This window comes from Phaethon aethereus, assembly GCF_964289735.1.
Source record: "Phaethon aethereus genome assembly, chromosome: Z".
Classification (NCBI taxonomy): Eukaryota; Metazoa; Chordata; class Aves; order Phaethontiformes; family Phaethontidae; genus Phaethon; species Phaethon aethereus.
In genome coordinates, this window is record NC_138577.1 from 12,609,623 (window position 1) to 12,626,535 (window position 16,913).

The 16,913-nt window shown below is 61.7% G+C and overlaps 2 protein-coding genes across 2 annotated transcripts; one reads left to right on the plus strand and one right to left on the minus strand.

Annotated features, from left to right (window-relative positions):
• Nucleotides 1-1,424: 1,424 nt before the first annotated feature.
• LOC309415814 (killer cell lectin-like receptor subfamily G member 1) lies at nucleotides 1,425-4,484 on the minus strand (the record flags this gene model as incomplete). Its single annotated transcript, XM_082013452.1, has 6 exons — nucleotides 1,425-1,620; nucleotides 2,125-2,228; nucleotides 2,496-2,644; nucleotides 3,326-3,394; nucleotides 3,902-4,012; nucleotides 4,436-4,484. 6 exons carry the CDS (start codon nucleotides 4,482-4,484, stop codon nucleotides 1,425-1,427), a joined length of 678 nt encoding a protein of 225 aa, XP_081869578.1.
• A 260-nt stretch (nucleotides 4,485-4,744) lies between these two features.
• On the plus strand, nucleotides 4,745-8,260 carry LOC309416004 (uncharacterized protein; the record flags this gene model as incomplete). The annotated part of the gene is made up of 8 exons (XM_082013742.1): nucleotides 4,745-4,762; nucleotides 5,089-5,273; nucleotides 5,315-5,862; nucleotides 5,979-6,053; nucleotides 6,170-6,241; nucleotides 7,446-7,490; nucleotides 7,687-7,830; nucleotides 7,923-8,260. 8 exons carry the CDS (start codon nucleotides 4,745-4,747, stop codon nucleotides 8,258-8,260), a joined length of 1,425 nt encoding a protein of 474 aa, XP_081869868.1.
• Nucleotides 8,261-16,913: the final 8,653 nt, after the last annotated feature.

The following is a 16,913-nucleotide window of genomic DNA, read 5'->3' on the forward strand; positions in this document are numbered from 1 at the left end:
CAGCCCCACCTCGACTCACAGCAAGTCCCCAGGGCCTCGGTGGCCACCAGCAGCAGCAGCAGCAGCAGCAGCAGGCTGGCTGCCAGCAGCCCCGCGGGGGCACGCCAACGCCGGGGCCAGCGCCCTGCAAGAGATGAGCGCCCACGGGCATCACCCCGTGGTCCCACTGCCACCACCCACTGCCCATCCTGCACTGGGGCATCCCCTCAGCCGTGGCTGTGGCCGGGCTCTCACCGGGCTGGGTGCCACAGGCACCCGCCCCAGCGGCATGTTCTCATAGGGGCTGTCGTCCTCGTCGGGGGCTGCAGGGCAGGCAGGGACGGTCGGTGTTGGGTCTGCCGTGAACTTCAGGTCGGCGTAGAACATGCAGGTGGGCACTGCCGGGGGCAGCAGCAGTCCGGGGTCTCAGTCCTGCCCTGCTCTGCCACAGTCAGGTGTCAGGCTGTGACCAAGACCATGTGGGGTGGAGCCACTTCTTTCTGTGCAGAAAAGCAGAAGTAGTTGCTTTATTTTCAAAAAGTGGTTTTATTTCTGAGGCTGCTCTCGCTTCAAGAGGTGGGGGGGTGATTGAGCTCCATCCTGGGCAGCACACTCTGCACCCACCTCCCCAGGCTGTAATGAGCCCCGAGAGCCCGTGTGTAGCAGCCACAGTGGGGTCATGCTGCCCTGTGCACCACCTTCCCCATCCCAGCCCCTGCTCAGGAGATGGGGTGTCATGATTGTGGGGGCTTGGTCCTCCACATTTGACAGAAAGGACTCCCAGGAATGTCCATGCCATTGCTGCATGCTGCTGGCACAACCCAGGTGGTCGATATCAAAACCATAACAGCCCCCAGGACCAAACCCCTCCAAGACAAGCCCCAGGAGGCCTTTTAGGCTCTCGCACATCACCCAGCCTCAAAGCAAAGTGAGGGCATTTGCGACCTCCTCAGATTGGGCAGGCACCAGGAGACAAGCTGCTGCCCAGCCCAAGCCCTCCATGGGACTAGGGAGGCAAAGGCTCACCTCTCAGCTGCCTTTCCTGAGAAGCATAAACCCCAGGCAGCCACACAATGATCAGAAAGCCCAGAGCTCTGGGGGGACCTGCTGCAGCCTGCACAGGAGCTGCTCCACACTGCCACCAGGCCACGGGACGCTCGGGTCTATGCTGGCTCCCGGCCACTTCGTCAGAGCTACGGCAGCGGCACTTTCCCATCGAGCAGCGATGCGACCGAGTCAGTGCGCTGGACGATACTCCTCCATCCCGCCATCTTCATCCCCCAAAGCCAGCCACAACATCCAAGTGCCAGAGTTTATTGGCAAGCGCAGAGATCCAGGGGGGTAAAGAGGTCTGAGTGAGGGGGCAGCGGTGCCCAGGGATGCCCATGTGCTTGCGGTGGGGCAGGGAGCAGGGTGGTGGGACAGGTTGCAGGTCCTCACGGTCATCAGGGCCCCACACAGGTGTAGGTGGTGTTTCCCCAGAGGAAGGCGGGGGGCGAGGACCGGAGCCACTGCAGTGTGGCTGCGCTCTGCTCACAGACCCAGCGGAGGGCTTGCCCGCACAGACCGCCTGACAGCCCTGAGCCTGACACCCTGCCACAGGCTAGGAAGGAGCTAGTGGAGCGCTGGATTGGGAAGAGCCTGCAGGGAGAGAGCGGGCTGAGGTGGGAAGGGCAGGAAGAGCTGGGGTCATCCCCTCAGCAGCTCCTCCAGCCAGGGACCAGAAGCTGCACAGAGATGCTGTGGGGGCAAAGCTCACCCTCCCCATGGAGCACTGTCCCCTGCCACATTCCTGCCAATTAGGACACATGCTCTGATCCCCCCCACCCTACCCCTGCCTGTTTGACATGCAGCCCCCAGCCCCACCATGCACAGAGCACCCCCCAATGCCTCCTGGCAGGGCTCAGCACCAGCTGCACCAAGCAAAGCCAGGGCAACTGCTTTTGGGCGACCCCTCCAGCCCCTCACCCAGGCAGGGTATGGGCACAAGGATCAGACCACTGCAATCTTCCCTTCCCGAAAATGCCCCCGTGTAGCCCTGGGAAGACAAGAGTTGGCCAAAATGTGGAGCACATCCCTGCGTGCCAGTAGGTGACCCCCCGTCACCTCCCCAGGCCCTGGTTAGGGACAAGGTGACAGCCTTACCCCTTCAGTTCGGTGCCATCCAGCCACTTCCAGTCAGACCTGGAGCCATCCCGCCTCAGCCCTATGTGGAAGACCTCCATGTTGGCTATGCGCACCAGGAAAGCCTAGCGCAGGAGAGGACCCTCATGAGCTCCCTGGGGAGACACCCATCCCCAGCCACCATGCAATTAGTGATGGGGGCTGCGCAGTACGGGCACAGCATCGCCGGCTCCCTGCCTGGAGGCTTGGCTGGGATTTGGGTACACGGGCCAGAGCCAAGGAGCTGAGGCGGTGCTGGTGATGGCTGGGTAACTGCTGAGGGACCTTGAGCTGGTCACCAGCACAGCCCAATGCCCACAGGGAGTTGGACGGGCCAGGCTGGGTGCACTCACCAAGGTGGCGTTGGCTCGGACGGTGACCAGCTGTGCCCCTCTGGAGCAGCAGTCCTCTCTGCTCTGCTCCCAGCTCTTCTTGGCAGAGGAGAAGTAGTAGCACTGCCCCGCATCCCACAGCCAGCCGGCTGGGCAGAACTGGCATTGACCTGCACAGCAGAAACTCGGCCTGTGGGAGCAGCCGGGACAGAGCAGCCGGCAGGGATGGCCACCAGCCCCCAGCCCAAGGGACAGGAGGGTGACAAGGGGCAGCCAGGGTGCCAACTAACCCAGCGTTATGGCTGGGTTAACCTATGGCTGCCCCGCAGAGAGGGCCCTCTGCTTGCCCTTAGTCTGGAACCCAGCTCCCACATCCCAGCCCCAGCTCCCCAGTGGGAGCCCCAGGGGAGGTGGGTTGGTTACATGAAGGTGCGGGCAAGCAGGTCAGGGAGGGGAGATCCAGGTTCGGAAGTGTAACACAAACATCATTTACAAAGTGCTGAGAAAGCAGTCAAGATTTCATCTTCACCAGAGACTGGTCAAAAGAGAGAGCCCAAGGCCGTCCGGCACACCGGTGCTCGTGGCAGCCGTGCGCCTGGTGCTGGTGGTGTGCCCAGGCACTGCTGAGCTGCACTGGGGGGGTCGTCTCTTCCAAAGGGGTCCCAGTAGTGCAGCCTGTTCAGCAGCACTGGGGCAGCTCTCCATGCCGTGAGCCAGGGGACAGGCAGCATGGGTGAAAGAAGACTGGGCAGGGAGGGGGCATGTTCTGGAGCAGGGACAGATCCTGCCTCTTGAAAGGAGCAGCCAGGCCCTCTCCAAACCTTGCCTAGGACCCCACTGTTCTCTCTTACCTCGCAGTGTCTGTTGCCCATACCTGGGGCTCTCCTCCCCGAGGGTGCAGCTCGCCTGTTGTCCTAAATCTACAGAAGAGAGCAAAGGAGTGTCCCCGCCAACCCTGGGCTCCCTGCAGCATGCAGTGCCCTCTCACATGGGACAGCCCCACAGCTGCAGCTGAGGGTGTCCCTCCCTTTAGGTGACCAGCCAGCCGAGCCCACCAAGGTCCGTGCAGCTTTTGCTATGCTTGGGAGCCCATCACATGTCAGGCTTTAGGGAAAAGTGCTCTGCCTTTTGGTTTCAGTGTCACAGCTAAACATCCTGTCTTCATTTCATTGCCACGTGATGCAGCGGGATGCCCCAATGCCATCCCCGAGCCCACACTGTTCCCCCGACTTCCTCTCCCAGCCAGGCAGGTGAGGTCTTGCCTCACCAATTTTCCTGCTTGCCCCAGAACCTGCAACTTCCTTGGCCCCAAGCAGGGGGGCCCAGCTCCAGACATGCAGCTCTGTCTGTTGGTACACGGACCCCACGGTGCCAACCCCGACCCCAAGACTGTGGACAAAGAGGCCCAGGCACAAGCGGGTACTCACAGTGGAAGCTCAAGCTGACGAGGATGATCTGTGCCAGCAGCAGCAGCAAGGAGAGGAGACCCAGGCTGAGGGCTGCCCAGCACCAGGGCAGCCACACCGGCTGCTGAGGAGCTAAGAAAGGGAGTTAGCCTGCGTCCTGCGGGCTTGCTGGGAGTGGTGGTGGCCACCCAGCCAGGAAAGGTCTGAGAACCCTGGGACGGGTCTCAGGAGTCCTTTGCAGCATCCTAGCCCTCCTAGAAGTTGCCTCCCTGCAGACAGTGCTTGGCACAGCAGGGGAGCGCAGAGCGGGGCGTGCCTGTGTGCACTGTGGCACTGGGGTGCAGTGGGCATCCCCTGGCCTTGAGCCCCTCCTGCCCCACACCCCAAGAGCAGGCAGTCTGCAACAGGGCTGGAGAGGAGCTCTGTGGAAGAGGAGACCCGAAAGGAGGGAGGGGAGTTGCAGGAACGGCCCTGCAGAGGCCAAGGGGCTGCGGGAGGGCAGGGGACCCACCAGGAGAGCTGGGGTGCCAGGGTCAGGGAGGAGTGTGCCATTACCTGGGGTGGGGGGCAAGCGCAGATCGGCGTATATGACCCTCTCCTCCATCCCTCCCTCCGTCTCTCTGTCTGCACTCCACAGGGGAAGTGGCAAACCCTCCCAGCCCCCTTAGGCAGCTAGGTGTGACGCAAAATGGAAAGTGTAATTTCCTGGCCGGTCCCCCAGAGACACCACCTGGGCCACAGCCCTCGGGGGTCACGGTGCTGCCAGCAACCAAGACAAGGGGGAGCCCCAGCCAGGCCGGCACCCAGACATCCCCAGCACCAGGGAACCCCACACCCCTGGCTTTGGGGCAACGAGCCGTGGGGATGGCCGCTAGCTCAGATGTGGGGCCAGGGCTGCACTGGACAGCTGTGTGGAGGCTGCTTCCCCTGCCCTGACCCCTTGGTGCTTAGTAGATCCGTCCTACGGACTTGTGCAGGGGACCCGGGCATCTTGGGGAGCAGGACACAGGGCCCTGTCAGCGTTCCCAGGCTCCACGCTCTCAAAGCAGCAAGGCCACGGGGTGTTTGCTCAGATGTGGTTTCTCCTGCCTTTTTTTTTCACAGGGCTGCTTCCTCACCCCGAGCCGTGAAGGCTGCCGTGAGGGGCACCGCTGCCGTGCCCTCGGGAGTGGGGGGCACCGCGCACCCCCACCTCTACAGCTGGGCAGGGCAGGCAGGGCAGGCAGGGCAGGGGCGGGAGTGCCTGCGGGCAGACAACCACCCCCTCCGCCGGGCTGGCGGGAGCTGGGGGGGATGGCGCGGCCAGGACTACGTTTCCCAGCGGCTCCTCCCGGGGCTGCACATGCTCGCTGCGGCTCCCGGCAGCTCCCGGCAGCTCCCGGCGCGGCGCCCGGTGCGGCGCAGGGGCGCTCGGTGCGGCTGCCGGTGCGACCGCTGGTACGGCTCCCGGCGATCGTCGGCGCGGCTCCCGGTGCAGCTCCCGCTGCGGCTCCCAGTGCGACCCCCGGCGCGGCTCCCGGTGCGGCAGACTCCCGGTGCGCCGGGAGCGCACCGCCGAGCCCCGGGGCTGAGCCCTGCCCATCCCAGCCTCGCCAGCGGCCCGGGGCCGAGCTTTCCCCCGGCACCCGCCCTCGCCCCCGGCAGCATGCCCCGCGGGCGAGCCTGGACGCAGGCGGAGGTCAGCAGCCTCCTGGCGCTGGTGGGGGGGTCGGGGGAAGCCGCCCTCCTCATGGCCTCCACGTCGCGACCCAACGAGGCGCTGTGGCGGGAGATCTCCCGGGGGCTGGCGGCGGCCGGCTACGGGCGCAGCGTGGCCCAGTGCCGCTCCAAGTGGAAGGCGCTCAAGCAGGCTTTCCACTCGGAGCGGGAGACACGCCGGAGGGCCGGCTGCCACTCTCCCCGCCTGCCCCCCCACTACCGAGCCATGAAGAGCATCTGGAAGGCAGCCGGGCGGCCGGTCTTCGGCGAGCGGAGGATGCCAGGTGGGTGCTGGGGACGAGTGGGTAGGCTTGGCAGGGTGGCTGGACGTGGGATACTGTGGAAGCGCTGGTGCCACACGGACACACGGGGTCCCTTGACCATCTCTCTCTTCCTCTAGACCTGGTGAAGCAACCCCCCAGGAAGCGCAGGTCAGCCCTTGCCGCCCGCTCTCTGTCCTCACCAGAGCCTCCAGGTACCCATGGACTCAGGCAGCTGGAGTGGGGCTTGTACCGGCTGTGGGGTGGCAGGGTCCCCTCATCTCCCAGTTATTGAAGCTCTTTTCTGCACCCCCTCACCCTCCTTCTGCAGAGCACAACGTTGGCGCAGGCGCCCCGGGCGTACTGCTGCCCCCGCAGCGTGTGAAGGATGAGCCAGAGAGCCGTAAGTACCAGTCTGTCCCGCTGCACCGGGCTGCACGGCCACGGCTCCAGCCCAAGCCCTGCCAGCATGATGGGAATGGGGGGCTTAAGGGGTCGGGGGGCCCGTCACGAGTCCCTCAGAAGGGATACTCACTGACGGGGGTATTGGGACTTCTCTCTCCAGAGGCTTTGGCTCCAAACCAGCCCCAGAGCGTGAGGGGATGGGGATGGCTGGGATGGGGCAGGAAGGGTCCCTGGCTCTGACCCAGCCTGAGGGCATGGCAAGGCTGCTGGCTGCCCTGGGGCAAGTTGTGAGGCTTAAGGTCTCTAAGGGACAGTGGCCCCGATCCGGCCCAGGGGGCTCTCGCAGCTGTGCGGCACTGCAGGGCATGTGACTCCCCTTCCTTCAGCAGGTCCTGGCTCCCCCCTTCCCCAGTAACACCATAAAGCTTCGGGCAAGTTAGGACTGGGTGTGAGGGCCAGAGGTGCCTGCAGCTCCCCTGCCCTGCAGCACACCCAGGGGCAGATCCTCCGCCTCTCTCGCTGTGCACACTGAGGCACTGAGGTGATGCAGGATATATCCCTGGGTCTGATTTGCGTGGGCGCCCCAGCCAGCATCCCACACTGGGTAATTACGTTCTGTCTCCCTAAATTCCCCCTGCAGTTTCAAGTGGATGTGGGATTCTCCTTCACTTCCAGTCCTAATCTGTTGTGTAGCGTTGCTGCGTGCTGCTACGCCGCTGCTGCCTTCCAGCCCAGAGGTGGCTGCATTGCAGTGGTGGGTGAGTGACTCCTGCTTTTGTATCTAGCTCGTGAAACGCTTTGGGGCCCTGCAGGGCGCTGTGGAGCTGTGGCTAGGGCATGTTGAGCTGCGGGGCTGGCCGGGGCAAGCCAGGCAGACCCCGGGCTGGTGGTGATCCCCTGGCAGGAACCATCAGACGGCACATCTCTCCTCTCTGCTCTCTCCCAGCAGCCAGTGGGGACCACGTCGCTGGAGAGCCACCTGCTCCCCCCACCGTGCCACGTAAGGCTTTCCTTGCCCCGCTTGGCCCGGTAAACCCCCTCGGCCCCGCGAACAGGGTCTGATATGGTTCTCATTGCAGACGCCAGTCGCTGCTTCCCTCCCCTTCCCCTCCTGGGTGAGTATCGTGCCCAGGCCACTGTGCTTGTGCACCCCAGGGCAGGAGGCAGCCGCAGCTCATGGGCTGGGTCTGCTCTTCTTCTAGGCTGTCACACCGCCCTGAAGCAGGAAAGAGCCAAGCAAAAGGCTGGTAAGGGTCTGCAGCTTCGAGCAAGTCCCCCTGCGCTGGGGGGGACAGCTCTGTCCTGTCCTGCCCATGGAGATGGAGGGCAGGGACTTCCGCAGGTAGTGCCGACCCAAGGCTCTGCGGCAGGGTCAGGCTGAGCATGGGGCTTGGGTGGCTCCAGCACCCTGGTTGCTTCCTCCACACCAAACTGTCGTGGCAGGTTTTCCTGGTGAGACGTCTCCAGGGATGGGAAGAGGAAACCAAGTGCTGCCAGTGGCTGCCACAGCCCCTGGCTCCCCTGGGACGCCTGCCGTGAGCGAGCAGCCGGCAGCAGGTGAAGAGGCGTTGGACGCAAGCCTGCATGGTGGGTCCTCCCTGCAGCATCCTGACAGCCTAACAGGGAGCTCTTGGAGCTGTGGTGAGGCTTTGCTGCCACTGACCCCCCTCTCACTGCAGGCTCCGGCGTGGCCGGCTTGCTGCAGAGCGTGCAGCAGCTGCTGGTGCAGATCCTGCAGACGTCACGGCAGCAGCAGGCGCTGCTGGAGAGCCTGGCCAGCGACACCGTCTCCCACCTCCACCTCCTCTCCCACAGCCTGGTGCAGGTGGGCGAGACCCTGCACCAGCTCCTGCTTCGGCCACCCACCCACCCCAGCCCCCTCAGTCACTATGGCCCCCACATGCCCCTTTTTGAGGGCAGCCCCGGGGTGCCTTGTTCCCCCAGCTCTCCCCACCCCTCCCCGGATCACAAAGAGGAGCCTTGGGTGTCCCCTGCCACCGGCTGCACCCCGCCATGAGTGCCACTAGCTCCAGCCCCAGGGGCAACGGCTTTGCTATGCAGCCATGGCACAAATCTTTATAGCAGAGGCTCTGGATATTTTGGAAGTTTATAGAAGAGAGACATTTTAATAAAATTAAAAATAGCTTTTGTACAAGCAACAAAACCCAACCAATTCTTTCCCCCTCTCCAAGGGACGTTCCCCTTCTCACTTTCAAGATGAGCAGAGGGGAACTTGGCTATTTACAGCCTCCGAGAAACTCCCAGGCCCCACACTGCGGGGCAGATGTACTTTCTCTGCCCCTGCCTGCTCCCCGACGGCTTCCAGCTGTGCCTGGGGCCAGCAAGACCCCTGCCTGGAGGACATGCTGCCATGCTGTGGAGGGGAGCAGGGCTGCCCCTGGGGCTGGGGAGGGCAGAGGACCCAGCTGGGGCACAGGCTGCATCCTCCTGCAAGGGAAGGGGCTGAGCTGGGCAGTGCAGGGCAGCCCTGGGGCTGGGGGAACAGTGCATGCTGCAGCCTTGGTCCCTCGGTCACCAGGTCCGTGGCAGGTCCCCTCCAGTGGGCGAGCTGGGGGCTTGCAGCAGGCTGCGGTGAGCCCCGTCCTGCTCCCAGGGCTCAGAATATGGATGACCATGAAGCAGCAGTAGTTGCTGACATGCCATGGCATGTTGTACTTGGCAAAGTGGTCACGGGCTCTTGCCTGGACCCCCACCACTTCCTGTGCCCACAAGGTGCCACAAGATGCCCACATCCTCCGTGGCAATGGGGCAGACATGCCACCTGCCTCCAGAATCTCTTGGCCACATCCAGGGAGAAGATGTAGCTGATGCCCCTGGCATAGGGTGGGTCGACATCAGGACAGCAGTCCTGCCGTGCCATGTGCCACTTGCTGGAGGGCTGTCGGGTGACCTGCTGCTTCTTCCAGGAGAAGGACCCCACGTAGGGGCCAGTCTGTGCCAGGTCAAGCCCAGCGAGCAAGGTGGGCAGGCAGTCCATCTTAAAGCAGTCATCATCCATCTTGAGGATGTAGCGGGGCTGGCACTCCTCAGATGCCGTGCATAACCTTCAGGGTGAGGTTGCAGTACCTGTCCCTGTAACTCCCCAGAAAGATGTCCCCAAACTCCTGCCCTTCCCACTGCATGCCCTGGCCCACTGCTCCTTTGAGGCCTGTCCCACCAGAAACACTGTCTGCCAGGGGCTTGTCAGGGCACGCCACATGCTCCAGATGACATGCCAAGCCTCTGCATGGCCCACCATGGGTGTCACCAAGATGAGCAGCACAAGCCAGCCAGCTGGAGCACCCCACATGTGGCCAAGCCATGGAGAGAGGCCAGGAGCATGGCCAATGGGGCCACTAGCAAGGTGGCCAGGGATGGCAGGTGCTATGGCACCAGTGAGCAGCAATGTTGCAGCCCAGCCAGCATCTGGCAGGGGAGAAGCGTGAGCAAGCAGTGCTGGGAAAGCCTGTTATCTCTCAAGGCACCATCCCTCTTTCCACACCAGCTGCATGCCCTGGGTCAGAGAGAAGGGCCATGCTGCAGAGGCACGCTGGCCCCATGACGCAGAGGACTGGGAGAGGGGACCCATGGGGGCTTCCAGGAGCAGGACCAGTCCCAGTGGGAATGGTGCTCCCACGGCCACACAGCAGGGAGTAGAAAGCGGCTGGCTGCTGGCCAGCAGCTCTGGCCCCAAGGCTCACAGCAGTGGGGCTACTGCCTGCAAAAAGCTCTGCCCTGGCTTTCCCCCCTGGGAACATACTGGGGTGGGCAAAGGTGGGAGAAAGGTGTTATATCCCTTCCTGAGCCTGGCTGCTTGCAACAGGTGAGGTTGCAATGGGAAGGCACCTTTGGGCTGTGATTGCCCATGCTCCTCACCACCCTGCCATGATCCCCATGATCCCACTGAGCTCACCACCACCCTGCTGTGATCCCCATCATGCCACCACGCTCCCTACCACCCTGCCTTGCTCCCTGCCCTCCTGGTGTGCACCCCACCAGCAGCTGCAGCCTCCTCCCTCCAGCCCTGGGACACTATGGCATCAATCCCCAAACCCTGGGGGTGCCAGGGCAGTGGGGCAGGCTGTTCCCCCACACAGAAAAGGGGATGGGTCCCTGGAAGGAAGGTGCAGTGAGGGGTTCCCTGGGATGGGGTGCAGGGGGGAGCTGGCTGCAGAGGAGGGTGGGCTTGCAGCAAGGCCTGAAGTGGGATGCTCTGGGGCTTGCAGATTGGGGGTTCATGGGGTGGCATTGGAGATGCAGTGGGAGGCAGCAGCATGCGGTATCAGGAACTGGGGATTAGACTGAGCATACAACAGGGTGCGTGGGGTTGCAGTGGGGATGCAGTGAGGGTGCAGTGGGGTGTCTGGGTCTGCAGCGAGGGTAAAGTGAGGTGCAGTGGGGTGCAGTGGAGTACAGTGAGGTTGCAGTGTGAGGGCGTTGGGGTGCAGCAGGATGGCGGTGGGGCTGCAGAGGGGGTACAGTGGGGCGGCAGTGGGGTGCGGCGGGGCGCACCGGCTGCGCTGGGACCGCGGGGCGCAGCGCGGTGCACGGGCCATGCGAGCCGGGCCGGACTAGAGTGACAGCTCAGCAGCCAATAGAAGATCAGGAAGGAACAAGCAGGGGCGGGGGCGGGTCAAGGCCCGCCTCATCGTCAGGGGCGTGGCCGAGGGGCACTTTACCCAATCGCAGAGGCTGCGGCGGAGCAAAGGCATCCAATCACGCAGAGGGGAGGGACGGGGCGGGGACAAGGGTGTTCCCCCGTGACGTCACGGGGGGGAATTCCCCCTGCGGGAGCCCGGCGCGGCCCAGCCTGCCCCAGGGCTGGGTCATCGGCAACCCCCCGGGTTGCTCCATCCGAGCACGGGGTCGCCCCTCAGCGCAAGGGGGTGACCCCCCTGGGGTCTTCTTCACCCCTCTCCCGGCGCGGGGGTGGGTGGAGTGGGCCGCTGGGCGGGCGTGCCGGTGTCCTGCCAGGGGTACTGCACCCCCTGCCCCGCCCCAAAATGACGCACGGCTTGGGGTGACCCCTGACCCCTTGGGGTAGTGGGGCAGGGCTGGACCCCAGTCCCTTTCTCATGAGCCCCCGGCCCCGGGACGCAGGCACCAGGCGCGAGGGGAACCGGGGCTGGCCCAGAGGGGGTGCAAGTGGGGAAGGGTCTGGGATATCCAAAGCCGGCACCCGTTCCGGGGGGTGTCTGTCTGAAACAACCCCTCTGCCCGCTGACACCCCTGCTGCTCCAGGCACAGGCAATGTGCCCGCGCTGGCAGGTCTGGGGCAACGGCCGGGGGGCACGGGGCCAGCCCGAGCAGGGGAAAGTAGGCTCCTTTTGGGCACGCAAGGCCTCCTTCAGGCTGGAAATGGAGGTGAAAGCACCAGCAGATCTCAGCAGGGTTTTAATGCTGCCATCTGGTGACCCAGGGACAATGAGGGTCCTGCTCTGGGCAGCCAGGACATGCAGCTCCATCCCAGGCAACGGCCTGCACTAGGGCGGCTGTCGCATACCGAGCAGCCACCCTGCACCCCAAAAGCCATCCGACCTCTGGGACTGCTGGAGCAGACCCCTGGAGTAGTGAGGGTCTGGAGGAGGATTTTTCCCCCAGATTTATCCCACCCCGGAGCAAACTAAAGGTGCGCCAGTGTCCTGATCCTTTCCTTGCTGCACAGTCTGTCCAAGCCCAGAGTCTGTATACAACATCTGGAGGAACTGAAATAATAAAATGTTTTTACCTGCTGGTGGAGCCTGGTCCCATTCTGCAAAGCAGAGGCACCAGTAGTGTGACTCAAATGACTGCCCCGAGAGCAGCTTTGGGCTGTGTCCTGTGGTTGCCTACTCCTGCCGGTCGGCCCTGTGTCTTCTCCACTGCTTCAGGCCCTCCTCTTCCCTTTCCTGCCCAAAGAGCACTCCAAATCCTGGGGTATCCTGGGGTGACCAGGCGAGGGGCACACAGACCCCCTAGCCAGCGCTCACCCTGCATCCCAGGGCTCTCTGGCTGCCCTGCTAAAGCCCCCAGCCATGGCAAAAGCACTGGGTGTTGGCATTAGGAGCAGTCCCCTGGTTCTTGAGCCTTGCAAAATCCTTCTCATCCACTCCAAGTGCTGCAGGAGAGGTTTACCATGGGGTAAATTGGGGTGCAGCATGACTCCCGCGGGCACCCTGTGCAACACACTGCTCCTGCCTCCTCACGCCTCGCCCTGTGCAGATGGTTGGCGTTGGCACCTCGGCACTTTCTTCCAGGCTGCTGAATGCCCAACCTGCTGCCAGAGATGTGTCTGTAGCCTCTGCCGATGGCGTGTCTGGAGGGACGGCCACCGCCAGGCATGGAGGCACCTGGTTGGCCCTTGGGCACTTCTCTGTTGTACTTTCTTCTAAAATCGTGATGATTTTCAATGGAAAAAGTGAAACTCACTGGCAACTCTTAACTCTTCATAGGTGGGCTAGAGTATCTGGATTTGTGTTCATGCCCTGAAGGAATCACATGCTGCGAAGTGGCACCCAGTGGCACCCCGAACAACCACCCAGCTGGGACAGAGCACAGGACAGATTAGGCAAAAGTATAACTCCAAAATCCAGAACTGAGAGAAGCGGGAGAGAATGTCTAAGGACAAGGAGAGGAAGTTGCTTTGAAATGTATCAGGATGCTTATCTTGATGTCAAAAGCCCTAATTCACTTTTTTAATGAAGCCACTCCTCCCTTTGAAGTGGATCCTCCTTGCGCTGTGCCTGGCTGTGACTCAGGGAACTCCTGCACAGACTTCACGCTCGTCAGTCGTTAGTTTTTCTCACGTATTTTGCCTGAAAAAAAGCTCCAGATTGCAGCAGAGAGGGTGAGAAATGAAAACTCAGGGGTGAGAGCAGCCAAGCTGCCTGCAGACCCACCGGGCAGAGACCAGGGTCGGGTGGGTTTTTGAAGGCAGCCCTGCACTGGAGCACACCTAGGCTCTGAGACTGAATTTCAGCTGAAGGCAGCACACAGGCAGATGCTCAGTGTCTGGGAGCACTCGGCACCTCCCCGCAGTGGGGACTGCACCCCGAGCCTCAGGGTGTACTGATGCTATGGGGTGCCTCAAGAGGAGCTGGATGTTGCTCCCGGTCCCCACCCAGAGCAGTGACAAAGCCTCCAGCTCAGATTATCCATCTTCCCCGCAGGAGATGCCTTCATTAGTTAATTAGAACAGGGCTCATGTGGGATATGCAGCTGTGCTGGCAGGAGACTTGCTGACTGCAGGCAAGCCCCAAGGCAAAGCTCCTCCACAGGAGGACCCCGTGCCCGGAGCCTGCAGGGATTTACCTCCCCTCCTGCTGAACCAGGGGCCTCCGGATTGCACTTATTCCAAGTCCATTTAATTTTAGCTGAAATACTCCTCCTTGAAACATCAAGCCCTGGGTTTTAGTCCTGGAGATGGTGAAGCATCTTTATATAAAGTAAGAATAAACTTTAATATTCCCTTCGGTGTAGGCACTACTCATTCTCCAACAGGAAAATTCAATGTGATTCCTTTAATACAGCTTCCATTGAGAGCACTATTCATACATAATAATATATTGCTTAGCACTTGGTTTTCTCAAGGGAAATTTTAGTGATAGTATTTGAGTGGGGGGGAAATGGTTTTTATGAGAAAACTTTAATCTGCAAGCCATAAAGGGAACAGTGTCTTTGCATCCCATGGAAAATGTTATCAGCCTCCTCTAACATGGTTTTATCTTCCTCTGCAGGCTTGCTGCTTAAAATAAATTTATCCACGATTGCATTTGGTATAATAGTTTGATTTTTGTTGGTGTGAGGCTGATTTCTCACGAGAGTAACTGCCTCAATTTCCTACCACTCGACAGCGAGTGCAGCTGCACTTTGTACTTGTAGACTTCGTTCTTACAATTGTAGGAGCTCCTTCCCCTGCTCACCCACCACAACACACCAAGGCTGCTCCTTCAGCAGCATCCCTCCGTGTTGATATATGGGCCCTGGATGTCTGCTCTGGGACTAGAAATGTTTGACTTTCTTTTCCTAACACAAAAGGCAAAAGCTTGCAGGACATGCAGGTCCCACCCCAAGATTCATCCGAAGGAGGTAGGTCCAGGTCACAGCACTCTGGTATGCCCCTGGACACCCTGAAAGTCTCATTGCTACAGCAACACCTCAAAGCTGGCATTGCAAAATCATCTGCAATTTTACGCTGTTGCCAAGATCTTCCTCAAAGCCTTTTTGGGGGTTGTTTTCCTCTGGTTTTCCCTGTAACTTCATCCTATTTACCATGCTCTTCATTTTGACAGCTTCCCCTCCTTGAGGAATGCCCTTCCCCACTTGTTCACCCGCTCCTCAGCCACACTGGCCCTGCAAATCTCATTAAAAGACATGTTCATTTACTGGAAGTCTCTAGCATGATGCTCTGAGCAATTCTCGTTCTGTCTGCAGGCACTCTGCCCTCCTAGCTGCTCTATTAATTTCTTTGAGCAAGCTCCCTGATTTCTGTGCAGTTCCCTTGATGAAGTTAAACACAACTCAAGTGGCTTTACCGCTCGGCAGAGCAGCTCTTCAACAGCCCTCTTCTAAATTGCCAGAGAGAAAACCCTGAGCCTGCCCCCACCCACAGGTTCCTCCACCAGCCTCTCCAAGAAACTCAGTTCCCAGCAGCTAAAATTCATGGTGCTTTGCATCACCACCACATTTGCCTGGTCTCCCACGTCCCCGTGTCCTCCTTCCCTGTCCGCCTCTCCCCTCCGTCCTTGTGACCGTGGCAGCTGCTGTTTGTCCCTTGGCACAGCCCCCCAGTGATGCTCCGGTCCCTGTGGGTACAGCTAAACCATTTGTCCCTCATCTCCATGGTCCCTGCACCCCTACCCTCACGCAAAACCGGGTGTCCCCTGCCACCTCCGTGCTTTCTCACACCTCCAGGCATTGTGGCACAGGCTGCTGCTGGGGCAATGCTGGTTCCCAGTGCCCTGGGTTCCATCTCTGGGCCCCTTGTCCCTGCTCTCGGCTGGCTTCTCCACGCTCTACTCTATCCCACTTGCATGGGACAGGTACCCATGGCATGGTGCTGCCCCAGAGCAGGGACCTGGAGGGATGCCCCACAGCGGGAGCAATGCAGGAGCATGCCCTGGGGCTGTAGCCATATCTCCCACTTGCAGGTGCCTGCCTCCCATCCGGCCCTCACCCAGCACCCTGCAGACTGGGGCAGAAGCTTTGAGGGGTCCCTGACATGGGATGAGGGCTGGGGATGGCAGTGGGAGGCTGAGACACAGGGCTGGAGGATGGGGGAGAGGTTTGCACGGGTTGCACCAGGGGAAATGGGGTTCCCGTTGCATGCTCAGAGCGGCTGCCCCCAGGCTGGCCATGGCCGGGCTGCTGCCTGCGGGGCTGAGGGATGGCCGGGGACAGAGCAGGGCAGGTGCCTCCAGCGCCTGCAGTCTGCGTGGCAGTGCCAGCCGCGGGTGATGGATGGGTCTGCGCGGGGAGGGCGGTTGAGGCTTGCTACTCTGATGAGAAAATCATCGAGTGGCTGCAGGGTGTGCCGGGCAAATTGCAAAAGAAGAGAGCAGCCGGGCCATTCTCACAGCCTTTTGTCATCCCCAGAGCAGCACAGTGACAGGCATGCCTGGCCAGGGAGCAAGCTCTGGCTGCACCCACGGTGGGATTTATGTCGACTGTGGCGGAAAGGCCGTGTCTCGCTGGGGCCTGACAGCAGAGCGAGCAGGAGAGGGGCAAGGACCTCCCAGGGCAGCAACGGGGGATCTGCTGCCTCTGTCCATGGGGTTTTGTGAGGATGCAGAAAGCAAATGTCGAGGTGGAAGCAGAGTGAAATGGTGCATCCCTCCTTATACACCTGCCCCGGCACCCTGCAGAGCTAACAGCATCCTTGGGATCTCATGGCACAGGGACCACCAACCCCCAGGCAACCGAGCTGGCGGCTCCGACAGCCACGCTGCACCTGCACCTCATAGCCCCTGGGGCTAGCAAGGGGCATGGCACCCTCCTGCACGCAGAGGGACCCCAAAGGCTGAGACCTCTCGCCAGCCCCCCCTTGCCGCTGCCCAGTGGGGCGTGCGCGGGCAGGGAGAAGAGGAGGGATGACGGGTCCTGCCTGCACGCACGCAAGCCGCCGCAGGGCTCAATAATTCAGGCCTGAGACATTAAAGTTGCATGGCGTGCAAGTGTCAGGGCTGCTGCCTGGCGAGCCTGGCCCAGCAGACGCGGGCGGGCAGTGGCGGGAGGATCCGCAGCCCTGCAGGGAGGGCAGGCTGTGGGCAACAGGCAGAGCATCCCTGCAGTGGGAGTGAGGGGTGGGAGGAGGTCGTGGGGGGAAGCACGGGCCCCAGCCTTTGGGATACCAATTCCCAGGGAGCTTGTGTCGGACAGGGACAGCCGGCCTGATGGCACTGACAGCCCAGCAGGCAGGACGGGGCTGGGATGCAGGAAGCTGAGCCGCGGCGATGCCGTCCCCAGAGCTGCCCCGTTCTCCTGCATCACCTGTGTCCCCTGCAGCCTCCCTGGCAGGACAGAGGCCACGAAGGCTTGTGCTGCCCCAGGCACCTGGCCAAAGCCCTCCCCTCCTGTGTCTGTCCCCATGTCATGTCTCTGCAGCCTCGGTGGGGGTCAAACCGCCCCCATCCCTCCCCAGCACCAAGGAAGCGAAGCTCTCCACCGGCTGTTCCGGGAGTCAGTTGCCATGG